A 21,457-nucleotide genomic window follows, 5' to 3' on the forward strand; every position below is an offset into this window, starting at 1 on the left:
CAACATGACAATGTTTGCAAGCACAGCAGCAAGTCGACAACAGACCAGCTGGGAAAAACAAATTGCATCCCAGATCATCTTCTTGGTCATTTACACTGGGTGTGTCATCCACACCAGATCTGATTGTCCTAAAAGCATTTTAAAAACAGTGTCAGGCGTACGGGATTCACATAAATGATGTTTTCCTCATAACTTTGAGAGTACTCTGACTACCACTCAGTGTAATCAGTTTTTTAGGAAAGACGTTTGCTTTTCTGTCTGTGTCGGCTTCAAGCTGCCTCTTCCAGATACGCAAGGTCATAAAACAGAATCCACAAAAACAGAGCTGCTGACCTTAGCATTAGGCCGCTATATGAAAACAGAGCCAAGAAGACAGAAGCATCCTGGCTCTCTCTGGGCAGGCAAACGATCAATTCATCCATCAATAAACCTCTATCTGTTATAGTGCTGTTCCCAACTGCTCTGCACTGATGCTCTCTCTCTCACCACTTTTTTGGCCCCCGCTGTGCAGAAAATGCTACACAAATGCACAAATATGAAACGCAAAAGCAGCCAGACACTGTAAACGATACTGGCATGCCCTTTTGCCAACTCTCATACATATTCAAGAAAACTTTACACTTCCATGTGTGTTTCTCTCTGTGTCTCTTGGCCTCTCGAGTAGCTGCCTTACTCCAGCAGGACTAGGGGTTGATTGATAGCTAAAACCTCATTAACATAGAGGCTATAATACGGCTATCCAACCTGCTGCCAAGAAAAAGCCAAACCGTGATTCAACGTACACACTCTTTGGCAGCAATGATGTGTCCTAAGCAACCAGCAGGACCTTGAACAGCAAGACACTGTCATACTGTCTGAGCAACAACATCACGCTGACATGGTGTACCTGTTGACACATGAAATCCTTCTGCATAGGCAAGCACCCATGGTGTGAACTCGAAATCTGATGACTATAGAATTTAAAACCTAATAAAAGAAAAAAATTCCAACTGCTAATTTCCTGAGAATAAATACAACGTGAATCACTCTGGCACAAGCCAGGAAAATGCTCAAATTATATTTTAAGTACAAACCACTTAAAAGCTTATTTCCTATCCTTGGATCATTCAGTCAGGTAACCATTACGTGTTGTGTTTGGTGCTTATATAGTGCTTTTCTGCTCAATTTGAGATCTGTCTCATTACTAGCCTCATTCACCCATTTACACACACATTCATGAAATGGCTGTTTTCTATACATTTGTGTTTTATGAGCACTTTTAACCTAACATTCACACAGTCGCACTTCCATCCATCGAAGGCAACTTGGCGTTCAGTATCTTGACCAAGGAGCCACAAATTGAGCAATTGACCTCTGTTTAGTAGACCACCTCTGAGTCCCAAACCAGTCAGGGTCACTTTGACTCTAAAAACATTTAAATAAACATGCAATCAGTCAGCCACAAGGAGTTCATCTTTCCAGTATGTCTTGCTCTGCTTCAGGGCCATCTGCCAGTTCAAGATGCCAGAAACACTTCACCTAGGAGGCGTCTAGGAGGTATCCTGATGCGATGTCCAAAATACCTCACAGCTGGTTATTTTCTACTGAAGTAGTGGCTCTACGCTTGAGTCCTACATGACCCTGTCACTTGTATCCACGAGCTCATTCTACTAGTCATTATCCAGCGCTCATGACCAAAAGTAGGTACGAACACAGAGCTCTACTGTAAATTGTCAACTTTGCTTTGACAGCCAGCTCATTCTTTATTGCAGCACACAGATCTCTGCAGACACCAAACTGATCTTTATGTTAATCTCCCGCTCCACCCTCCCCTTATTTTGAACCTGTAGTAAGCAAATGACCCTTTTTTAGTTGGGAACCATGGCCTCAGACCTGGATGTTCTAACTCTCACCCTGGCTGTTTCACACTATTCTGCAAAGCAAACCAATGGACATTCACCACCTGATATCGCCAATAGAACAACATCATCTGCAAATAGCAAAGACGAGATTCTGGAATCAAACAGGGAACCCTCGACATCTTGGCTGTGCCTATAACCTCCTACTGTAAAAGTTCTGAACAGAGTTTTTGACAAAGGGCAGCGATGAGTTTGACTTTTTGCTGGCATTGCAAACAAGCTCTTACTACAGTTATATACAGGGACCAGAAACTTTACAAACCAAGCACAGCACAGTTAAAGCACACGATTTCAGAGTAGCTGATACCTTCCTCTCTGTGTTTCAGGACAAAGGTAACACTTTTTTCCAAGCAGATTTTCCGAGCATTTGACAGTCACATGAGCAGATGGAGATAACTCCCAGCACAGTCATTGCTTCTTGGATTAGAGCATGTGAGGTTTCAGCTCTCTTTGTCATATGTGGTGTGACCAGGTCATGCCACAGCTGTCATAGGTACAGGACATCTGGCAAGGTCTCCAACGTTCTGATAATTTCCAGATGATCAATGCAGCAACAGAGTCTTTCTTCCTAAAAGTAATTGAGAGAGCACACCTAACTTGATACTGTGTTTACTTTAAGACCCATGGCAATTATTAACCAAATAAATACTTCTGTTTATTAAAACTGCTTAGGCAGAATTGGGTGCTTTTGATTCAAGTCCCTATGGGATGCCAGAACATTTCGGATTTTTAAAAAGCACTGATGTGACATGATTATGAATACAGAGACTGATGAAAGTCATACAAAACTGGATTGATAGAGAAAATATCAGTGAGAACAAAAAATATACATACAGTGTATGCGTACCTGTAACTTTTATTATTTAAAATACTATTTTAAAAGTTTTACAAATCTAAGAAAGCAATCAACCTGCCTGGTGTTGGTATGACACACTAGCTCCAACGTCTGTTTCTGAAATTGAACTTTACTTCTTAAAAAATATAACAAAAAAACTTTGTTGCCACTACACAGTTATACAAATATACAAGCAAGTAATATGAATGATGAATTCATTTATTAAAGGGAAAAAAAGCTTCGCAAACTGACATGCCCCTGTGCAGAAAAGTAATTGCCCCCTTGTTAAATCACGAAGTGATTGTGGTTAACCACAGTTACTTCATGCTCTATGTCACAATCCACACCCAGACATGATTCCTGCCAGACCAGTTGAATAAAAAACAATCACTTGAATAGAAGCTAAAAGTTTTCAGAAAGCAGCACATCATGCCACCTTCAAATGACTTTTGAAATTTCAAAAAAAATGAAGAATTTGGATTGCTTCAAGGTGGTTTCAACTGCTTTGGCATCAACTTAAACAGGCTGTTCATGTTGGAAAAAACTCAAATGTGGTTGAATTTAAACAATTTTGCAAAGAAGGGTGGGCCAAAATTGCTCCACAGTGATGTGAAAGATTCATTAGCAGTTACTGCAAACACTTAAATGCAGGTCTTGCTGCCAGGATTTGCATAACCGGTTATTAAGTTTAGGGGTTAATTACTTTTTCACATAGGGTCGAGTAGGTTTGGTTGGCTTTTCTTTCTTAATAAATTAATCAATATTTAAAAATGGCGTTTTATATTTAATGTTAATCTGACACTAAAATGTGTTTGATCTGAAACATGTGTGACCACTATGAAAAACACCCCCAAAGAAATCAGAAAAGGACAAATACTTCTGTTTTGTTTATTTATTTGTTTGCTTGTTTAGTTCCTGGTTTCATTTATCATAACCAGTAAAAGACTACCTCTGTTGTGTATGTGGTAAACAAACCGCTGTCTAGCCTTTGTTAGATGTTATATTTGTTTCGATGAAACTGTTGGCCTTCAAGTAAACAGAGTAAGAACCTTTCTGTGTTTTTGATGAAACTGAATTCTACGATTTCCCTTCATGCTTTTTCATTTTTCTTCTCACAGATGATTTTTTTTTTTGTGGTATAGTGGAACAATGAGTTCAGTTCAGCAAAAAGAGAGTCTAATTATATTTGCTGTGTTGCCAAGTGAATATCAGAATATTCCCGAGCAACAGCTGCACTCTGAGGAAAATAATGCTCATGTTTATGTAGTGATTACTTGACCGTCAAGTTATTATTTCCAGCCTGATCTATCCTAAGGGGCAGATATCCATCTGAAGATAACATTACTGAAAATTATTTGCATTAATATATTTCAACTGCCGCCAGAGAACCTCATGTCCCAGACTATAGCGTTGTTAATGTCTTAAAAATGCAGATAAATATATCCTTTGTAAGCATCGTGAGGCCATGGTTTTACTTGTACGATCATTTATGGTTTTTGATGTGTATAGCCATCAGTGGAAAGACTAAAATGAGGTCACGCTGAGCATTTCAGAGTGACTGATCGAATTTAAAAAGCCTCCATATTTCAAAGTGGAAGAACATTTTAAAGGCTCAGCTGCTCTGTAATAATTTCATCTGTTCTTGCTTAAATAGTATGTATACACAATGTCCTGTTCTCACAGTCACAGTTTGAGCTATCTAATTTTTCACAGCTCTGACTCTTAGCGAAGGCCAGGCCGACCAATATAAGACAGCAAAAAGATATACAGCTGCGTAACCAGAGATGAGGAGAGAAACACCAAGTGATGGTAGTCATCTTTGAATCTGACCAGAAACATTTTTCCTTTTTCAAAACAGGCCTTCTCAAGGCTTCTGATTGCTCACTTTGTCTGATTTCACAGAAGAGAGCTTTCAAATCCTGCACAAAATAACAGAAAATGAAACCACGGGAGGCACTTTAGGTAATGAGTAAACATTGCCGATGCCTACTTCACTTCCCGTCTTCAGCCGATTCCGAAATTTTCCGCAAAAATGAGACATTTTGAAAACAGCTTCTGAAAATGATGGCATTTTACAGTATCACGCCACGTTTCTGTGGTGTCTGTTAAACTTTGCAGCATTTCAACAACTGATCAAAGAACAACACAAATTCAAATATGTCAGTCTGCAGAGGTGAACTCGCAAGAAATGAATGTGGAAAAGACTGCAAAGATGTTCACTTATAACAAAAAGAACAAAAAGAAAAAGCTGCAGTCAGGAAAGTGCACAGACACGGTCTTCAGGCAACGTTTCACTTTGGAAAAGAGCAGTTTCCATTTTCAGAGCACTTCAAGCAATCGCTGCCCTTAGGATCTGCCGTAGGCATTTTGAATTTTCTTTCTCCAGCTCTCAACATTAAAATCTTCAATCAAACCAAACTGTTCCTTGAAAAACTTCCACGACTAAAAGTTCATAATAAACAAACACCACCAAGATGGGTGGCTTCTGTTCTAGCCATCCATCAGTGCTTTATGTCAAGGGGTCACATGGGGCTAAAGCCATTTCCTGCAGAAGGCATTGCAGAAGGGTTTGCTTAGCGTTGTTAATACAGTTTGTATTTTTTGTTTAAAAGGTATAAAAATATCAACTTTCACTAAAATAAATTTTACATTGAAGAAGATTAAAACCATTTATTGCAAACTGTTTTATTGTTAAAGCTTCAGCAATCGGGGCTATAAGTTATGATGCTTTTTTAAGGAGGAGATCTGGGGCCACACTGACGTCCCTAAGCACATAAACAACAGACGTGAGCAGACTGACAATCTCACAGACAAAAATTAAAACCCAAATTTAAATAAACAGCCGGTTCCTTTGAGAATATGTCACAGTCATCTTTCTCCAACAAACTTATTTGTGCAGTTCTGTTTCTGTACTCACTAAACTGCCCAGACTCGACCCTCTTTAACTGAAATAAACACGACAAAGTTAAATGTCAGTTTCTCTGAATAAGAACCTGCTGTAAAACAATTTAAAGCACTTTTTTATCACATCTGCATTTTTTTCAAGGCTCATTTTGCACAAAGTTTGTCAGGTGGAAAATAATTGTGTGCAGTTTTGCATGGCAGTTCAAGTATCTATCTATCTAGGCAGCACGGTGGTTAGCACTGTTGCCGCACAGCAAGAAGGTCCTGAGTTCAATTCCAGCATCAGGCCGGGGTCTTTCTGTGTGGAGTTTGCATGTTCTCCCCGTGTTTGCGTGGGTTCCCTCCGGGTACTCCGGCTTCCTCCCACCGTCCAAAGACATGCAGCTTGTGGGGATAGGTTAATTGGATAATCCAAATTGTCACTAGGTGTGAATGTGCGAATGAATGTGAGTGTGAATGGTTGTCTGTCCCTATGTGTTAGCCCTGCGACAGACTGGCGACCTGTCAAGGGTGTACCCTGCCTCTCGCCCTATGACAGCTGGGATAGGCTCCAGCGCCCCCCGCGACCCTGAAAAAGGATAAGCGGAAGCGAATGGATGGATGGAGTTCAAGTATCTATAATTTCAGAATAGCAGAGCTTTAGGCCATTTAGCACAAATAACCCGCTGACTTGCAAACAAGTTTTAACGTTGCTAAGAAAAGTCCAGCTTCACTCTGGAAGGCACCACAAAAACTCTTAACCAGCTGACCTTTACATGAGCCCTTCTTATTTATGAATACATTGACATAGAGTCTAAAGGCTCAGGCTAGAAAGATTTTACTCCTTTTATTTTGGAAAATATCTGTTCCATATGTCCCTATTCCATATGAAAAAAAAAACCCTCAAGAACACACTGAAGCATCAGGCAGTGATATAACCCTAACCATTCAGAAATGCAGTACTGTGTATTGTGCAGACAACCACTGCATAGCGATATTTAATGGATGGAAAATTTGATAAGAGCTAACTGCAACACAGTTAACAGATCTGACCAGATTGAATCCAATCCCACAGTAATAAAATTAACACCACAGGGTTTAGGTTTGCTTTTAAACGGTTGGGAAATTTAATGTTGTCTGGAAAAAAGAAAATATCCAGTGAGCAACAGTTCTCTGAGTGAAGACTTCTTGTTTAGATAGAGGACTGATTGGACTGCTTTGAGCTGATATGACGGCAATAATAACTCAAATAACTACTCATTACGCTGTATGCAGAAGAGCATGCTAGAACACACATGCATCAAACCTTAAAGTAGACGGGCTGCAGCAGCAGAAGACCACACCAGGTGCCGCGCAACTCAACTAACAACACTAGAAAATAGACAGTAGAAGTTTGGAAAAATGTTGTCTGGTCTCAAGTGTCAGTTTCCATTGTGACGTGCAGTTGTTAGAGTCAGAATTTGGTGTAAACAACATGGCAGCATTGCTCCACCCTGCCTGTCAGTGGTGGTGTAATGATGCGGGGATTGTACCAGTTGAGCATCACTGAAACGTCGCGGCCTGAGTATTGTTGCTGACCATGTCCATCCCTTTTTAACCCAGTGTTCCATCTTCTGATGAGTGCTTCCCACAGGATAACACACCATGTTACAAAGCTCAAATAATCTTTAACTGGTTTCTCAAACATGACAGTGAGTTCACTGAACTCAAACGGCCACCACGGTGTCCAGATCCCAATCCAATAGACCACTTTTGAGATTTGCTGGAGCAGAAGCTTCACATCATCAATGTGCAGCTGTGTGGTGCAACCATGTCAATAAAATTCCCAGAGAATGTTTCCAGCACCTTGTTGGAAATATGCCATGAAGAATTACAGCAGTTCAAAAACAATGGCTCAGTCAAATAAGTTAGTCACAAATTATGCCTAAAATGTAAAAAATTAAGCATTACTATTTAAATTATTGTTATTCCAAACTTATTCATACAAGGGTTTTTTTAAATACAAAAATAACAAAATTCTTTCTTAGAGATGCAAATTGTACCCACAGGTCTAAGCACAGTCATGACTCGAGGAGTGGTGTCACTTTGGCCCAGATTTGATTTGTTCAAAGCATCACTGATTGTGTTTGCTTCTTTAATGGCTAAACGTATCCCACACAAACCTGCTACCAGTTTGAACTATAATCCATTAGCTTACTGCTAATATACAAATAATATACAAATATGCTAACATGGTAAATGTTACATTACCACAAGAACATTTTAGCATGCACTGTTGTGCTTATGTTGTGCCTTTGCCACAAGCATGGCTGTAGATTATTTTCTTTGTTCATAAAAAATGACACTCTGATCTGGCACCCGATTCCTGTATTTGGTTTTTAACAATCTCTTGGTGCTGACGCCTTTCAGTCAGTGCTGCAAAGGTATTGAAGGTTACTCTGCCGTACACTGACTGTTTTCAGAGTCTTGACTTTGTAGTTCAGCTCATTCAGATTTTGTTTTGGTTTTTTAAAACGCTGAACAACTGAAGGCAGTACTGCTTTTCTACAGGAAGTTAAAGGAAAGGAGGTGGAGGCAGTGGTGGGTACCCTGAGCATGCTCAGTAATGGCTTGGGCCTAGAATGAAGGCCTGCTGACCTTGAGGGTGTTGTATCGATCGATCGACAGTGAGGCGCTGTGTGCCCATGTGAGAGAAAGAGGGAGAGGGAGAGAAAGATGGAGGCGTGCAACTCCACCAAACAAGGAGAAAACTGAAACCTGCACTAACGATGAATCATTGATAAGTGGACAAGAGAAGACTTTTCTTTTCATCTCTTTCTTTCTGCCAATTTTTCCTATTTCTCTTTGCCCCGCTCTGGGCTAGATTTTAATGTCTCTCCCTCTTTCTCACCTCCTTGCTGACTCTCTGTTTTTCTCAGTCTGACGTGTCAAATGTCAGTTTTAACATTCACTCTCTCTGCTTCTCCACCTGTCTCACACTTTCCACATGTCATATTTACTTTTTTAAAAAAAACTTTTAATCAATCATTTTCCTCCCCAGTCTTGACATTTCTGCCCCGCTCTTACCACATAACAGTCGTTGGTGTTGTACTTTTCTCCCTACATGCCCACTTACACGTAACTAGGTTCATCCCTCTTTCAGAGCTTTGCATTTAGTTTTGAGTGGTTGTTATGTGTAATTTGGTGAAAACTGTTAGGCTTTCAATTGGCCTATTTAAGCCAGTGTGTTCCCGTTCTACCTCTAATTTTCAGGGTCTGTATCTTGTGGTAAAGTAGGACTCATCCACAATACAGCTCTAAATTTTATTCCAAGAGATGCAGCCTTGGTATTGTGGAACCAGACACAGACGAGGTGGCAGACCACACAATTAGTCTCCAAAAACCTTGTTTGCTTTCTCTCTGGGGCTGTATCGATCAGGCAGGTTTAGTCTTATTTGGGATCAGGTTAGATTCTAAATGATACTGACAAGTACCATGGAAACTCAAATGGTGGGAGAAATTCCACAGTTTAGTGTGTCTGTCTTAAATCCAAAGAGCTAACTGATCGTATAACTCTTAACAGGCTAATCAGTTGTGTTGTCTCTGATCTTACTGACTCTGTGGACATGCTTTCATCCATAAACAATGTCATTGTTACTCTAAATAGCATACCCTTAATGTTGTTATTGTTTAATTTAAAGTTATGGAGGTAAGATTAAATGGGACACACAGTAATTTCCATGTAGACTCTTTTTTTGGAGGGGATTTTTTTAATGCTTCACGTTTACGAAGAGATTAAACTGGACTAAACTCAACATATTTTCAACCTTAATAATTTAAACAATAAGCAAAATATGCTTTTACTCGTACTGTGTCTTTAGAGGGGTTTTTAAAAAGTATTTATACTCATATACTAATTGATACTAAAAATTATAATTGCTCATTTCTATACTCATTTGCAACAGAATGAGTACAAAACTACCGTCTTCGCCTCTTCCGATGACACATAGCTTCATACAGCATTGCTGCAGACAGAGAGGCACACTCACCTCGCTAGCAGCTGAAGTAGCTGACCTTCACAACACTGAAAAAACTCTAAAACAATATTCCAGGTCAGTAAATCTTCCATTTCAACAACATTTAACTGTTGAACAGCTATCAGAAATGTTAGCATGACTGGCATACATGCTAACACCAACTGTTTAACTATCCGGTCGTTAAGTCTGACGTCACTAGCCGTGCCTGGGCCTAAACTCTGCTGCAGGTCCATATATGAAACGATCACTATGGCATTACTGAGAGTTGAAAAACTGTCTAAAGTCTTTCATCTTTAATAAAATGATCAGCGTTCTGCTCTACCAGGTGTAACAATTGAGTTTAACATCCAGGCATCCATGAAAACGAAATGTATGACATTTAACGGAGTTAGAAGTTAGCAGGAAGTTAGCTCGCTAGCTTCTATCTAAATACAATATAGCATGTCCTGACTGCGGGGTTTTGGAAACAAATTAAAACGTACAGCTCTGTTATCACTTCCAACATAAATGAAGACAGAAAACTAAACAGCAGTGGCGTTTGTAGGGTTACTGAAGTTTGGCTAGCTGGTATATAATGATGTGCTACGTGACCGCTAGCGACACAGCTATGTTAGCATAATATAAACAAGCTAACTTTTTTTCCACTCGATAAAAGTTAACCTGAGTGTTCTCGGTGGTCAGGAAAACATGTAATCGCATGGCAGGATGCTGTAACAGGAGATTTTTTTTGAGATTAAATAGAAGTGAATACAAAACATTAAACATGTTAACAACACAAAAGCCATATTAAACGCAGACTACTTTAGGCCCGGAAGTAGGATTCGTCACGTCATCACTTAACGACCGGATAGCAGTTGCCCGACAGCTAGCAGCTATGGCTAGTAATAAAACAATAACATTATTATGGGAGCTATGCAGCAAATGTCAGTAACATTAAGAAACTGTTCATTCAAAAAAGTAAAACAATTTTTGTATCTGAAAAGCATTTTGTCTCTCTTCAAGTGCCAGACTGAAGCAAGGAAAAGTCAGCAACTAGACAGAAACAGCGACAGGCTACTTTAATGGCTCTATTTATTGAGCAAGAAAAATGTGATGCCAAGTAGTGATGTGCGATACCAATGATTTCCCTTCCGATCCAATGCCAAGTAAAATTTGAAGATACTGATCCGATACCGATACTTTGCACAAAAACGTAATGTTTTACTGTATTTCAAATTATAGCTTTATAATGATTACAGGACATCAGACTACTTGTTCTTATTGTTTAATAATGCAGAATTATCACATACAAATAAAAAACCTTAAGTTGTGTGCTATGTGAACATGTAATTTAACATGTCATTTAATGTTTAACGTGCCTGGACATTTCAACAAAAACATTTGACAGTAACACTTTCCCTTATTCAAAGGTTTTTGTTTAGGAACAACAGCATATTTACAGTTTTCCCTTCAAGTCTGCTCCGTTTTTTGCTCACAACCTCTCCTGCCTTTGAAAAGACTCTCTCAGCAGGTACAGACAAAGCAACGATTCCTAGGTATCTCACTGCAAGTCTGCTTAGGGATGGGAAGGTTTGTTCGTGCTCTTGCCACCAAACCAGTGGATCCTTATCTCGGGGAATGAGTTTTTCCTCTGAGTACTGGCGTAATTCAATGAGTACATCACTAGAAGCTGACCGGTGATGTTGGCCATGTCAAAATCTGTCCAAATCCCTCCTTTTGTTGCAGCTGGACCTGCGGGTGCAGGACTCTGTCTAGACTCTGAAGTATACGGCCCTGAGGCAGAGCTAACAGTAGGTGTTGAGCTTATAGTTAAAGTGGGAGCAGACTGTCCTGTCTGATACACTTCCTGCATTTCAGTGTGGAGACGTTTTTTTAATATGTCAACATTGTCTTTGTCTCGGAAACCAAGGTGTTTAAACCTAACATCCAGAAATGTACTTGCCACTAGACAGTGAATGCTCTCAATACCACTGAATCTGTGCTGACATTGCTGTGCCAGCTGTGTGGCAGGGGAGCTGCCCTGACGTTCACAGGCTGCTACAGCCCTGTGAATGAGTGACACAAGTGGAATCACTTTGGAGACTGAAATGTGTTTTTCAGATAAAACTTTCTGTGTTGCTTCTTCAAATGGCGGAAGTGCATCAACTGTTTGCTTGATGAGGGATAATTCTCCCACATTTAAGCACAATGCATTCTTCCCTAAAAGGCAGAGGGCTGTGGTCACGGCTTCATTTTGCTAACAGAGCCTCTCCACCATGTGAAAGACAGAGTTCCAGCAGGTATCTACTGACTGAATTAGCTTGTGTTCTGCCACTTTTAACTGTTGCTGAATATCCCTGAGCTTCTCTGTAGCGTTTGTGCTGTGGTGAAACAATCACACTGCATTTTTCCAGCACCTGCACCACTTCCGGGACAGATTTTACACTGTTCTTTACAACTAAATACAGTGTGTGTGCAAAACAGGGATGATGCCTCCATCCAGCTTTGTGCACTGCAGCAACCATATTTGCACCATTATCTGTCACAACTGCAACCACCTTCTCAGTAATGGACCATTCTTCTGTGATGCGCTTAAGCGCTGAGCTGATATCATCTGCTGCCCATGGAAAGAGTGAGTTTCTAGGGCAAATTCTCTCATTTGACAGCTTTCAGTGAAATGACATGTTACAGTCAAATATGCCTCTGTGGACAGTGAGGTCCACATATCAGTGGTAAGTACAACACTAGAAGCATTTTGCAAAGATGCTCTTACTTTGCCTTTGCATTCATCAAACAAATTTACAAGATGAGTCTCTGTCAGTGTTTTTGTTCCTGGGAGTTCATATTTTGAGTCAAGAGCTCTCACAAATCCCTGGAAACCTTGGTCCTCCACTATGGACAGAGGCTGGAGGTACTCCACAATCATCTCTACAAGACATCTTGTGAGTGTTGCTGCTCTTGGGAAAGCATCTACAAATAAATTAAAATACACAGGGCATGCACACTCAAAACAATGGCTGAGCATAAATGGAGTCATGTGTGGACGTATTTTACCTCCACAAACAGCCAAGACGTGGTTTGCAATACATGTGGCAAGAGTGATGTGTTTTGGCAACACCACTAACCTCGTCAAACACTTCAGAGTAAATCATATCACAGAATATGATGAGTTAATCTTGAGGCAAAGTGAAGACAGGTGCTGCTAGGGCGAGACAGACGTCTCTCGCAGAGTCCTTTAGTGCTGCAGGCAGGCAAGGTGTTCAAATAGCGCACAACTTCAAGTTTTTTTTTTTATTTCTATAGGATTATTCTGCATTATTGAGCAATAAGAACAAGTAGTCTGATGTACTGTAATCATTATGAAGCTATATCCTTATATTATTACTACAATTACATAATGAAATTATATATTGTATTATGAAATACAATGAAACATTAAGTTTTTGTACAGAGTATTGGTATTGGATCAGTATCGTCGATACTACCCTGAATTTTACTTTGTATCGGATCGGAAAGGAAATCAGTGGTATCGCACATCACTACCGAAGGCTACTCGTCATACCAATACCAACTAGATTTTTAAATCTTAAAATAAAATGAGTAACAGTAGAGTGGACACTAGGTAAGGCTGCACTTTTTGCAGCGATCTCGTATAGAAAACTATTCTGTGCGTATATAACAGAATGGGTCTGCGGCTCCAAACCATAGTAAAGGGACCTCTGGCTAATACCTTGGGTTATGTGTCGGGCTCGTAGCCGAGAACTAGCTTAACTGTCTGGGTCAACTTTGCTAGCGAGAGACAGAAGCTGTGTCCCAGGCTGCATCCTTCGGAGGCACTCTGGTGGAGTTACTTTGTGTGTGTGTGTGTGTGTTCATAAGTAGTTTTAAACCTTGTGATCCACAAAACAGCATAACAGTAAAAGAAGAACTGACAGCGTTACAGTCAGTGCAGGAGCAGCGGCTTCGCTCATGCGTAATTCATTTGCAGTTTGGACGCGTAGGTGTGAACGTCTCCTGCCCTGATAGCAGCTGGCGGAGGACTATCCTCCGCCTGTGAGCGCTTTGGCACGGGTGAGGTGCCCACGGCAGCACCGCTGCTTGTTGAGAGTACGAGCGATACGAGTTTTCACATCAAAAAATCGTCATAAATAAGTCTCCAATAATACCAGAAAAAGTCGCCAGATTTGTCGCTAAGTTGGCAACACTGGCTCGATAGCTAGCCGCGGGGTTCAATGGTCACTCGAGCCAGTGAGAACAGCGAACCTCTGGCTTCATCGTTTTCAGACCCGCGCGGTCTTTCGCTACTCAGGTTAAACATGATATATAAGTCACTCGGATACCTTAAAAATGTAATTGTTTGGCTTTTTTCAGTGTTTTATTTGTTTGTAAGTAAATTGGTTTGGCTGAGATTAAAGTTATTAGATTAGATTAGATTAAATGAAACTTTATTAATCCCTTAGGAGGTCTTCATACAACTGAATAAACGTCAAACAGAAAACTGATTAAACAGAAATGTGAGATGGTTGAGAAATTACGCCAGCGTCCGGTTATATTTTAGATAGCAAGGAGCAGACGGCAGAGTTTCACTCCACCGAGAGCTCGTGACGTAATTCTGACCGTCCAATTTCACAGTCGCTCACTTATACACCCCCCCCCCCCCACAGCCCTTTTGAATATCTCCCTAATTCTGAGGTCTCAAGGTTGGCAAGTATGCTCCTATTGCGTGTTTTGTTTGGGTTTCCAACGACACGGAATTACCAAAAATAGAGAGGGCATAGCCTAACATGTGAAACAGGAAAAGACCGCCATATAATCCATTCATTTCAACAAAGTAACTGTATTCTGATTACCACCTTTTTAAATGGTAACTGTAACGGAATACAGTTACTCATACTTTGTACTTTAAATACGTAACGCCGGTACATGTATTCCGTTACTCCCCAAGACTGTTAATGAGACCTAGCCTATGTACCCAGCATTTTCCTCCTCTGTACCTGGATAGTGCCTGCCTGCAACACTAAAGGACTCCGCGAGAGACGTCTGTCTCGCCCTAGCAGCGCCTGTCCCTCTCCTCTCGTCCTCTTTGGTTCGCCTCAACATAAACTCATCATATTCTCTGATATGATTTACTCTGAGGTGTTTGACGAGGTTAGTGGTCTTGCAACATGTATCGCGTCTTGGCTGTTTGTGGAGGTAAAATACGTCCACATATGACTCGGTTTACGCTCAGCCATTATTGTGAGTGTGCACGCCAAAGGGCTGCCACACATTTATACAGCCGTATTTCGCATATGACTATGAAAGGCGGAAGAGGAAGTAGTTCCAATTTAGACGATCTCAATGATATAGTTTATTTTCACTGTGTTCCTGTTAATGATAAACTACAAATTTACCCCAAATTACTAAAATATTGATATTTTAATATGAGAATCTATTCTAGAACATAAATAACTGGTATCGGAGGAATGGATACATTTCAATATCGATCCGCACACCACTAGTGTAAACAGAGGTACAGCACTACCACACAACCTTAAAAAGTTGTCTTTTGAAAGATTTGTTACTTACCAAAGTCATTTTTAAAAAAATGTTTCTGTAATGGTTAATCCACCGGTAAAAAAAATTAATCTGTTAAAATATAATTATTGTTGTTATCCATGAGTTTTCAGATTTACTGTTTTGCAAAAAAGCAGAAAAAATAGAAAAGCTTTTTTTTTTTTTATTAAGATGCTAAATTATAGTTATTTACTTGCATTCTTGAAGAGAAAATTTTGTTTTAGTGACTGAATGTTATGTATGTTTGTGATTCTCTGATTAGTCCATTGTGCTGGTTCAAGTTTTGATTAAAAAATGTGAATTGCAGTTTGTTATTTGCCTCAAAAAAATAATAATAATATTTTAGTTTTAAACAAGCTTTAGTCTCATTTCTAAAACAGTTCAGTTTCTTGTTTTTACAGGTAACTTATATATTTGTACTCACACACACATGCATTCACAAATACAGCTTTATGACTGTTATGTTGTTTGTATCATAAGATATGATCTTTATTTTTGTCACCTTTTCCTCATATAATAATGAAAATCCTAACACATATCAATTATTTTCCAGCCTATCGCTTTCAAGTTTCAAGCCAACCCTAATCATTAGGCTTCTGCTATGCATGTTTCTGCACTCAGGACGTAGTCTGCATTTTTTCCATATGTCAGCATCAGCAGTGACCAATAAAAATCATAAAGCCTTAAATGCAGCCTGTTTTTTAATAAAACATTATGAGGACAAAGCTAAGTCTGATGCTTTCAGATTATTACATATAGCTTTCATACAGCAGCAGGCTCCACATGAGTGTCTCCAAAGCTAAAACAAGAAAATTACCATTGGATAATAAATTATCCCCAACACGAAGACGGGCTCGATCAGATTACAACAGTAAACACTGCAACATGTCACCGCTGCTGATGCATGCACACATGTGAACCTACTGCAGACTTTACATTAAATATTACCTACTCCTTTGTGCCAACACGAGAAAACAAACTACTATACACACTAAATGAAATCATCCTTCTAGTGTCAAGAAGCAGCGAAGAGATCATGCAAGGAAACCTGTACCAAACGTTGTCCATGTGTTATTGATGAGAGAGGAGCAGAATAATGCAGTCGGCATAAATAATGTAAACCAGCCACAGCTTTTTACTCAGCTATCAAAAAGAGGCGGTCAGCAAATCATCCTCAGCTCAGTGAGGCGAGTGACGATTTTTCACTGCACACCTGCTCAATATGGTACAAGGCCTGACACGCACTCTTTACACTTTCTGATCACAAGTTCGCCATCATCATGTGGGGGTGATTTAGTTATTTTGCAATGACAAAATAGTTTTGTTTTAGATTAGGACTGGTGAGGAGCTGCCATCAGCAGTTGTGTTTCTCTTGTTGAGATTAATTTCAGTGTGCTCAGTACTGCTGTGGATTACTCGCAGCTGTTGAACCCCCTGTCTAGATCTGTTGTTCATACTGATGCAGGCCTCTCCAAATTTCTCTCTCCATAAACTTACTGCAGCGTAAACTTGCTGCTGGGCACATGCATCTGTATTTCTACATGTGTGGGGAATGTGAACAGAAAGAGGAAGGTGGAAGGGTTGAAAGGAAGGAAGATGAAGAGTCAAGGGAAGCAATCAGAGGGCAAAACTGTAATGTGACCTAACCTCCTGCACAGGATGCAAAAATGCTTAGATGTTCACACACACACACAAATATATACTGTATATATGATACTAAGACATCTAAGAAATCACACACGCACAAACACAATGTGTATCCTTTTGCTCCTTCTGTCCCACATCCTTCCTTCTCCGGGGGCCCATAAATCAATCACTGTCAAAATACTGCACTTCTACAGTGCAACTGAGAGTCACACACATAAAGGCGCACACACTTGGCAATGCACATCGAGTAACACTGTGACTACATTTGCATTCACTTTTTGATTCACTAATTTGAATGTGAAATATCGGTGATGGCTCAAGCGGTGCCAAGAAACATTTTATTCCTAAAAACAAAAATCTTTAAAAAGCAAAAAACTACTTCCTCAAGACGAGGAGTTCATGGTCCGTCTGCTCTGAATGTAAATTTTGCGTATTTATTTTCTCAACCAAACTGAATGAAAGAGTGAAAGGTCTCATTTCAAAATTAAAGATTAATGTGTTCACCTGTAGTTTTATTGCTACACACGGAATATGTGAGCATTAAAAAGAAGCATGACCATTTCTGTATGTACGATGTGAAAAATGGAAGGACCGTGGTTCAGTGATTATTGTTAGTTTACAAGAAGGAGGACAAAATCTGAGCGAAGCATAAAAATGAGAAAAGACAAATCTGCTGTAGTAAGTCAGAATAGTAAATACCAGATGAGGGAAACAGATTAGTGACACTTGTAGCCAATGCAGAAGCAGTTGTTTCAAACAAGAGGAAAACTATGTGGCATAAAAGATAGACGGCGTGTGTGCAAGCATGTGTGTGTGGAGGCTTCAACAGTGGCTACAGTACCAAATCAATTTCACATCAACATGACAAAGACTACAGTTCATTTTAGTCCACATGCATGTTATGCACCAGAACTGAGACCCAGAGAAACTTAATCACAACAGCAGCTGCTTCCATCCGAACCGGGTGAATTCGTGGATACATGAAGGCCTGCATATTAAATTAGGATCATGATGATCAAAGACTTTCAAGTTCTGATTGCTTTAATTTGACATCATCCTGCCTTTAACTCAGATTTCTGTATATTTTGCCTCCTCAAAAGTGAAACCACAAATCAAGTCTTTAGTGGTCAGTGACGAACACTGTTTGGCCTGTATGCTTTTGATGTTGGCATATTAATGTTCGATACATCCACATATTACAAGGTTACAAGGAATCTGGAGTCTTACTCAGCTGTGACAGAGCAAAAGGTTGGGTAAACTTTGAAGAAATCACCAGCCAGCCAAACAGCCAACATATAGCAGAGTTTAGCTGTGCAGTCACTCACTATGGCAAATTTAGGCTCACCAGTTAACATGCATGTCTTTGGACTGTGGGAGGAAACTGTAGTACCCCATAGGCATTGGGAGAGCACTGAAACTCCGGTTCCAGCCGGCGGGTGGATTTAAACACTCGACCTTCTTACTGTGGGGTAACAGCACTGCACCTAATCTACATCTAAACTTCAAATTATCCAGTCCAGCACTTTGGCCTACTTTTAGTATTAAGGCTTGGTGTTCCTAACCCTATCCTATCCTATCTCATATATATATATATATATATATATATATATATATATATATATATATATATATATGGTTAATTCATACAGTGAAAATATCTTTGACCACATAACATAGTTTCTCTCCCTCCAATTAATAACAGGCTTTAATGTTTTCATGTATCCATGAAGCCGTCCACGTCAAACTAAAATCACCGGTTCATTCTCCCACAGAGCTCAGATACCACAACTCAAGATTAGAGCAAGAAGTCTTACCTTTGATGCCAAACTTGGAGTTTCCTCCAAACTTGAGAATAATCGACATTACAAGGAAACCAACGAAGGCTACACCAGCGATGCCCCCCACCACGTACACCTGTACAATGAGAAACCGGGGTTATAAATCTCCTGGAGAGGTGAGCAAACACACTGACAGCTACACAAAGCCAAATGCCAAACCCACCACAACAAAAGGTATAGGCCACAGGCTGTGTTTATATCACTGCTCAAGAAAGGCAGATTTTCTTAAGGACTGCTTTATCTTCAATGTGTTGGGTTCATTCAATTACGCATTACATAAAAATAGAGCCAGCTCAGGTGTTTCTAGACAGGAAACACAAATAAATGAAAGAGAAACAGGCACAAACCATAAATAACTTGCAGTGGCAAACAGCAAAACCGTAGAGCTGCAGGAAAATAGAAGTGACTTACAGCGACTCTGTCCTCGCGTTGATTCAGAGGAGGGGTGTCTATTGATGCAAGAGAGAGAGAGAGAAATCAGAGAGGAGGAGAAACTCAAGATGTGATTTAAGGACAAGTAAAGGAGTGTTTTTTACTCACTGTCAAACAAAGATATGGTTTCAACTGATATAATAAAATTTACTGTTCATCTGAAGCATAAAATTGTTTATCTGTTTCTAACGAAATAAGCTAAAATATTATATTTTCTTCTTTTTTCGGCTTCTCACTTTAGAGGTTGCTACACCAGATGATCTGCCTCCATCTCATCCTAGCCCTTACCATCCTCTTCTGTCACACCAACCCTCCACATGTGCTTCTTCATTACATGAGGTCTTCCTCCTTCCTGGGGGCTCCATCTTCAACATCTTTTGTCCAATATATCCTCTATACCTCCTCTACACATGTCTAAACCATTTATTCTCATGTCTATTCTGGTCACTCCCCATGAAAATCTTAACATCTTTAACTTTGGCGCCTCCAGGTCGACCTTCTGTCTTTTTTGTCAGTGCCAGAGTCTCCAAACCGTACATCACAGAAGGTCTCACTAACATCTTGTGAAACTTCCCATTCACTCTTTCTGCTATCCTTCTGTCAGGAATCATCCCTGACATTATTCTCCACTGACTGGAGGGTTGATGGTTGACCTCAGGTATGTAAACTCATCTATGCTTTTCAAAAAGCACACCAAGAGTATCATTATACAGAAGTATCCCACCATGTGGAAGCTGCTCCAGCAAGAGGTCAGATTTTCATGAGGTTAGATTAAGAGAACTTCACAGCCTCATCATCCAAGGTGGTTTACTCCGGTCATATTGATCTGACCTCTTCCTCAAAGCCTTTTTTTTTTTTGTTGAAATAGAGAAAATTACCTTAACATTACAAACAATTAAGCTCAAATTGCTTGTCCAAGCAACCAAAGCATCTGGCGTTTTACTTAATTACTGACTTTATACAAACTCAACAACTTGTAGACGTAAAGTTAGCCTCATTAACATGCTACCTGAGCGTATATCACAAACTGATGGATGCTTTTTTTTGTCTTTCAAATCTAGTGGCAGATGTGCAAAAATAGAAAACAAAACTAAATAATTCATTGTCTGTGTTACTTGTGGATAAGAGTGAGCAACTAAAAGATATGGCTGTACCTGTGGTTTGATCTGCTGGTTGGAGGGCGTATTGGAGAAAGACACAGACAGAAACAAATTAGTTCTCAGACACATTTCAACTGTAAGACAAGCACTCTGTTTTCTGAGCTTGTTTCATTAGTCATTACACAAACACGACATGCAAACAGCACGTGCTAAACATGCACACGTTCTAGCTGCAGGGTCGTACGCGTACGTAACCCCTCAACATCTTAAGAAAAACAAAAGAGTTCATGAGAGTAAGATTGCTGAAATGTAATTTGTGTTTGTTGACGACACCAGTTGTAAAAGTGAGCCTGAACTTTCCGGCACTTTCAGTTAATGAGTAATTAAATCAGGTTGGCAATTTAATACACAATATTTTTAAGTGATTTCAGTCTTTATGGGCTGCAGAGACAGTTAAGTCACCACAGTTCAGATGCAAAGCTGTGTTTGAGATGCTTCATCTAGCTAGTGCTACAGAAGTGCGGTGAGCATAATCGGAGTAACTTTTTTGAAATGGAGAGTACTTGAAAATTCAGCATTTCAAACAGCTCAATATGTATGACATGAAAACAGTTTCTTTGCAGTTTGACACATAATTTGTCTGCTAGCTGAGGGCAGAATGACTGCGTTTCCCAGGGGAGAAAAATGCTCTAATAAAGGTAGAAATTTCAAGCTTACACGTAATGTTCTAGTTCAGTTTACAGCTTGGTAATCAGATTGGATTGATATATGACATGTTTCTAAAGTTGTCTGGATGTTTCACATCATAAAATGTTTTTGAAAGCAAATTAATTGATATTAATTCATGTTATCCAAAGTCTATACACGTGCAGTCTGTATTGTGGGTCAGTGATGAACTATGTTGGAGTTGTAAAGTGCAGACTGTGGTGTCCTGGCTCAATGCTCGGTGGGTCCTCGTATCTCCAGAAACATTATAAAAGAGAGATAAGCCCTTTAATTCTGAATTGAAATTTAAAAGATATTTAGATAGTGGTCGAATGCAAACTTTGAAGTGATCTGTATCAGATTTTACTAAATATTTTGTACGTGCCTGTAAGTTTTTATGTCCTGTTGATGTTTGAAATGAAAGATAATTTAGATAATGCTTCAAAATAACAGTAAATCTGTGCGCGGCTGCTAAGTAGACAATGTCACTGATTTTAATTTAAGCTTATTTAAGCTTTTCGTGTTTATTAGTAACAGTTGCCAAATTGCAGCTTTCTACTGGCTGGGG

General features: G+C 39.7%; 1 protein-coding gene across 1 annotated transcript in view; it reads right to left on the reverse strand.

Annotated features, from left to right (window-relative positions):
* Positions 1 to 21,457, reverse strand: part of ntrk2a (neurotrophic tyrosine kinase, receptor, type 2a) — a 106,060-nt gene that overhangs the window by 63,225 nt on the left and 21,378 nt on the right. The window contains exons 11-13 of the mRNA XM_087849187.1: positions 20,239 to 20,253; positions 19,064 to 19,101; positions 18,629 to 18,728 (exon numbers count right to left, since the gene is read on the reverse strand). Of these exons, the coding sequence (XP_087705313.1) occupies positions 18,629 to 18,728; positions 19,064 to 19,101; positions 20,239 to 20,253 (153 nt within the window). The remainder of the gene's footprint in view (positions 1 to 18,628; positions 18,729 to 19,063; positions 19,102 to 20,238; positions 20,254 to 21,457) is intronic.

Source organism: Neolamprologus brichardi, chromosome 12 (genome assembly GCF_056152115.1).
Source record: "Neolamprologus brichardi isolate AB-2024 chromosome 12, ASM5615211v1, whole genome shotgun sequence".
In the NCBI taxonomy this organism is placed as follows: Eukaryota; Metazoa; Chordata; class Actinopteri; order Cichliformes; family Cichlidae; genus Neolamprologus; species Neolamprologus brichardi.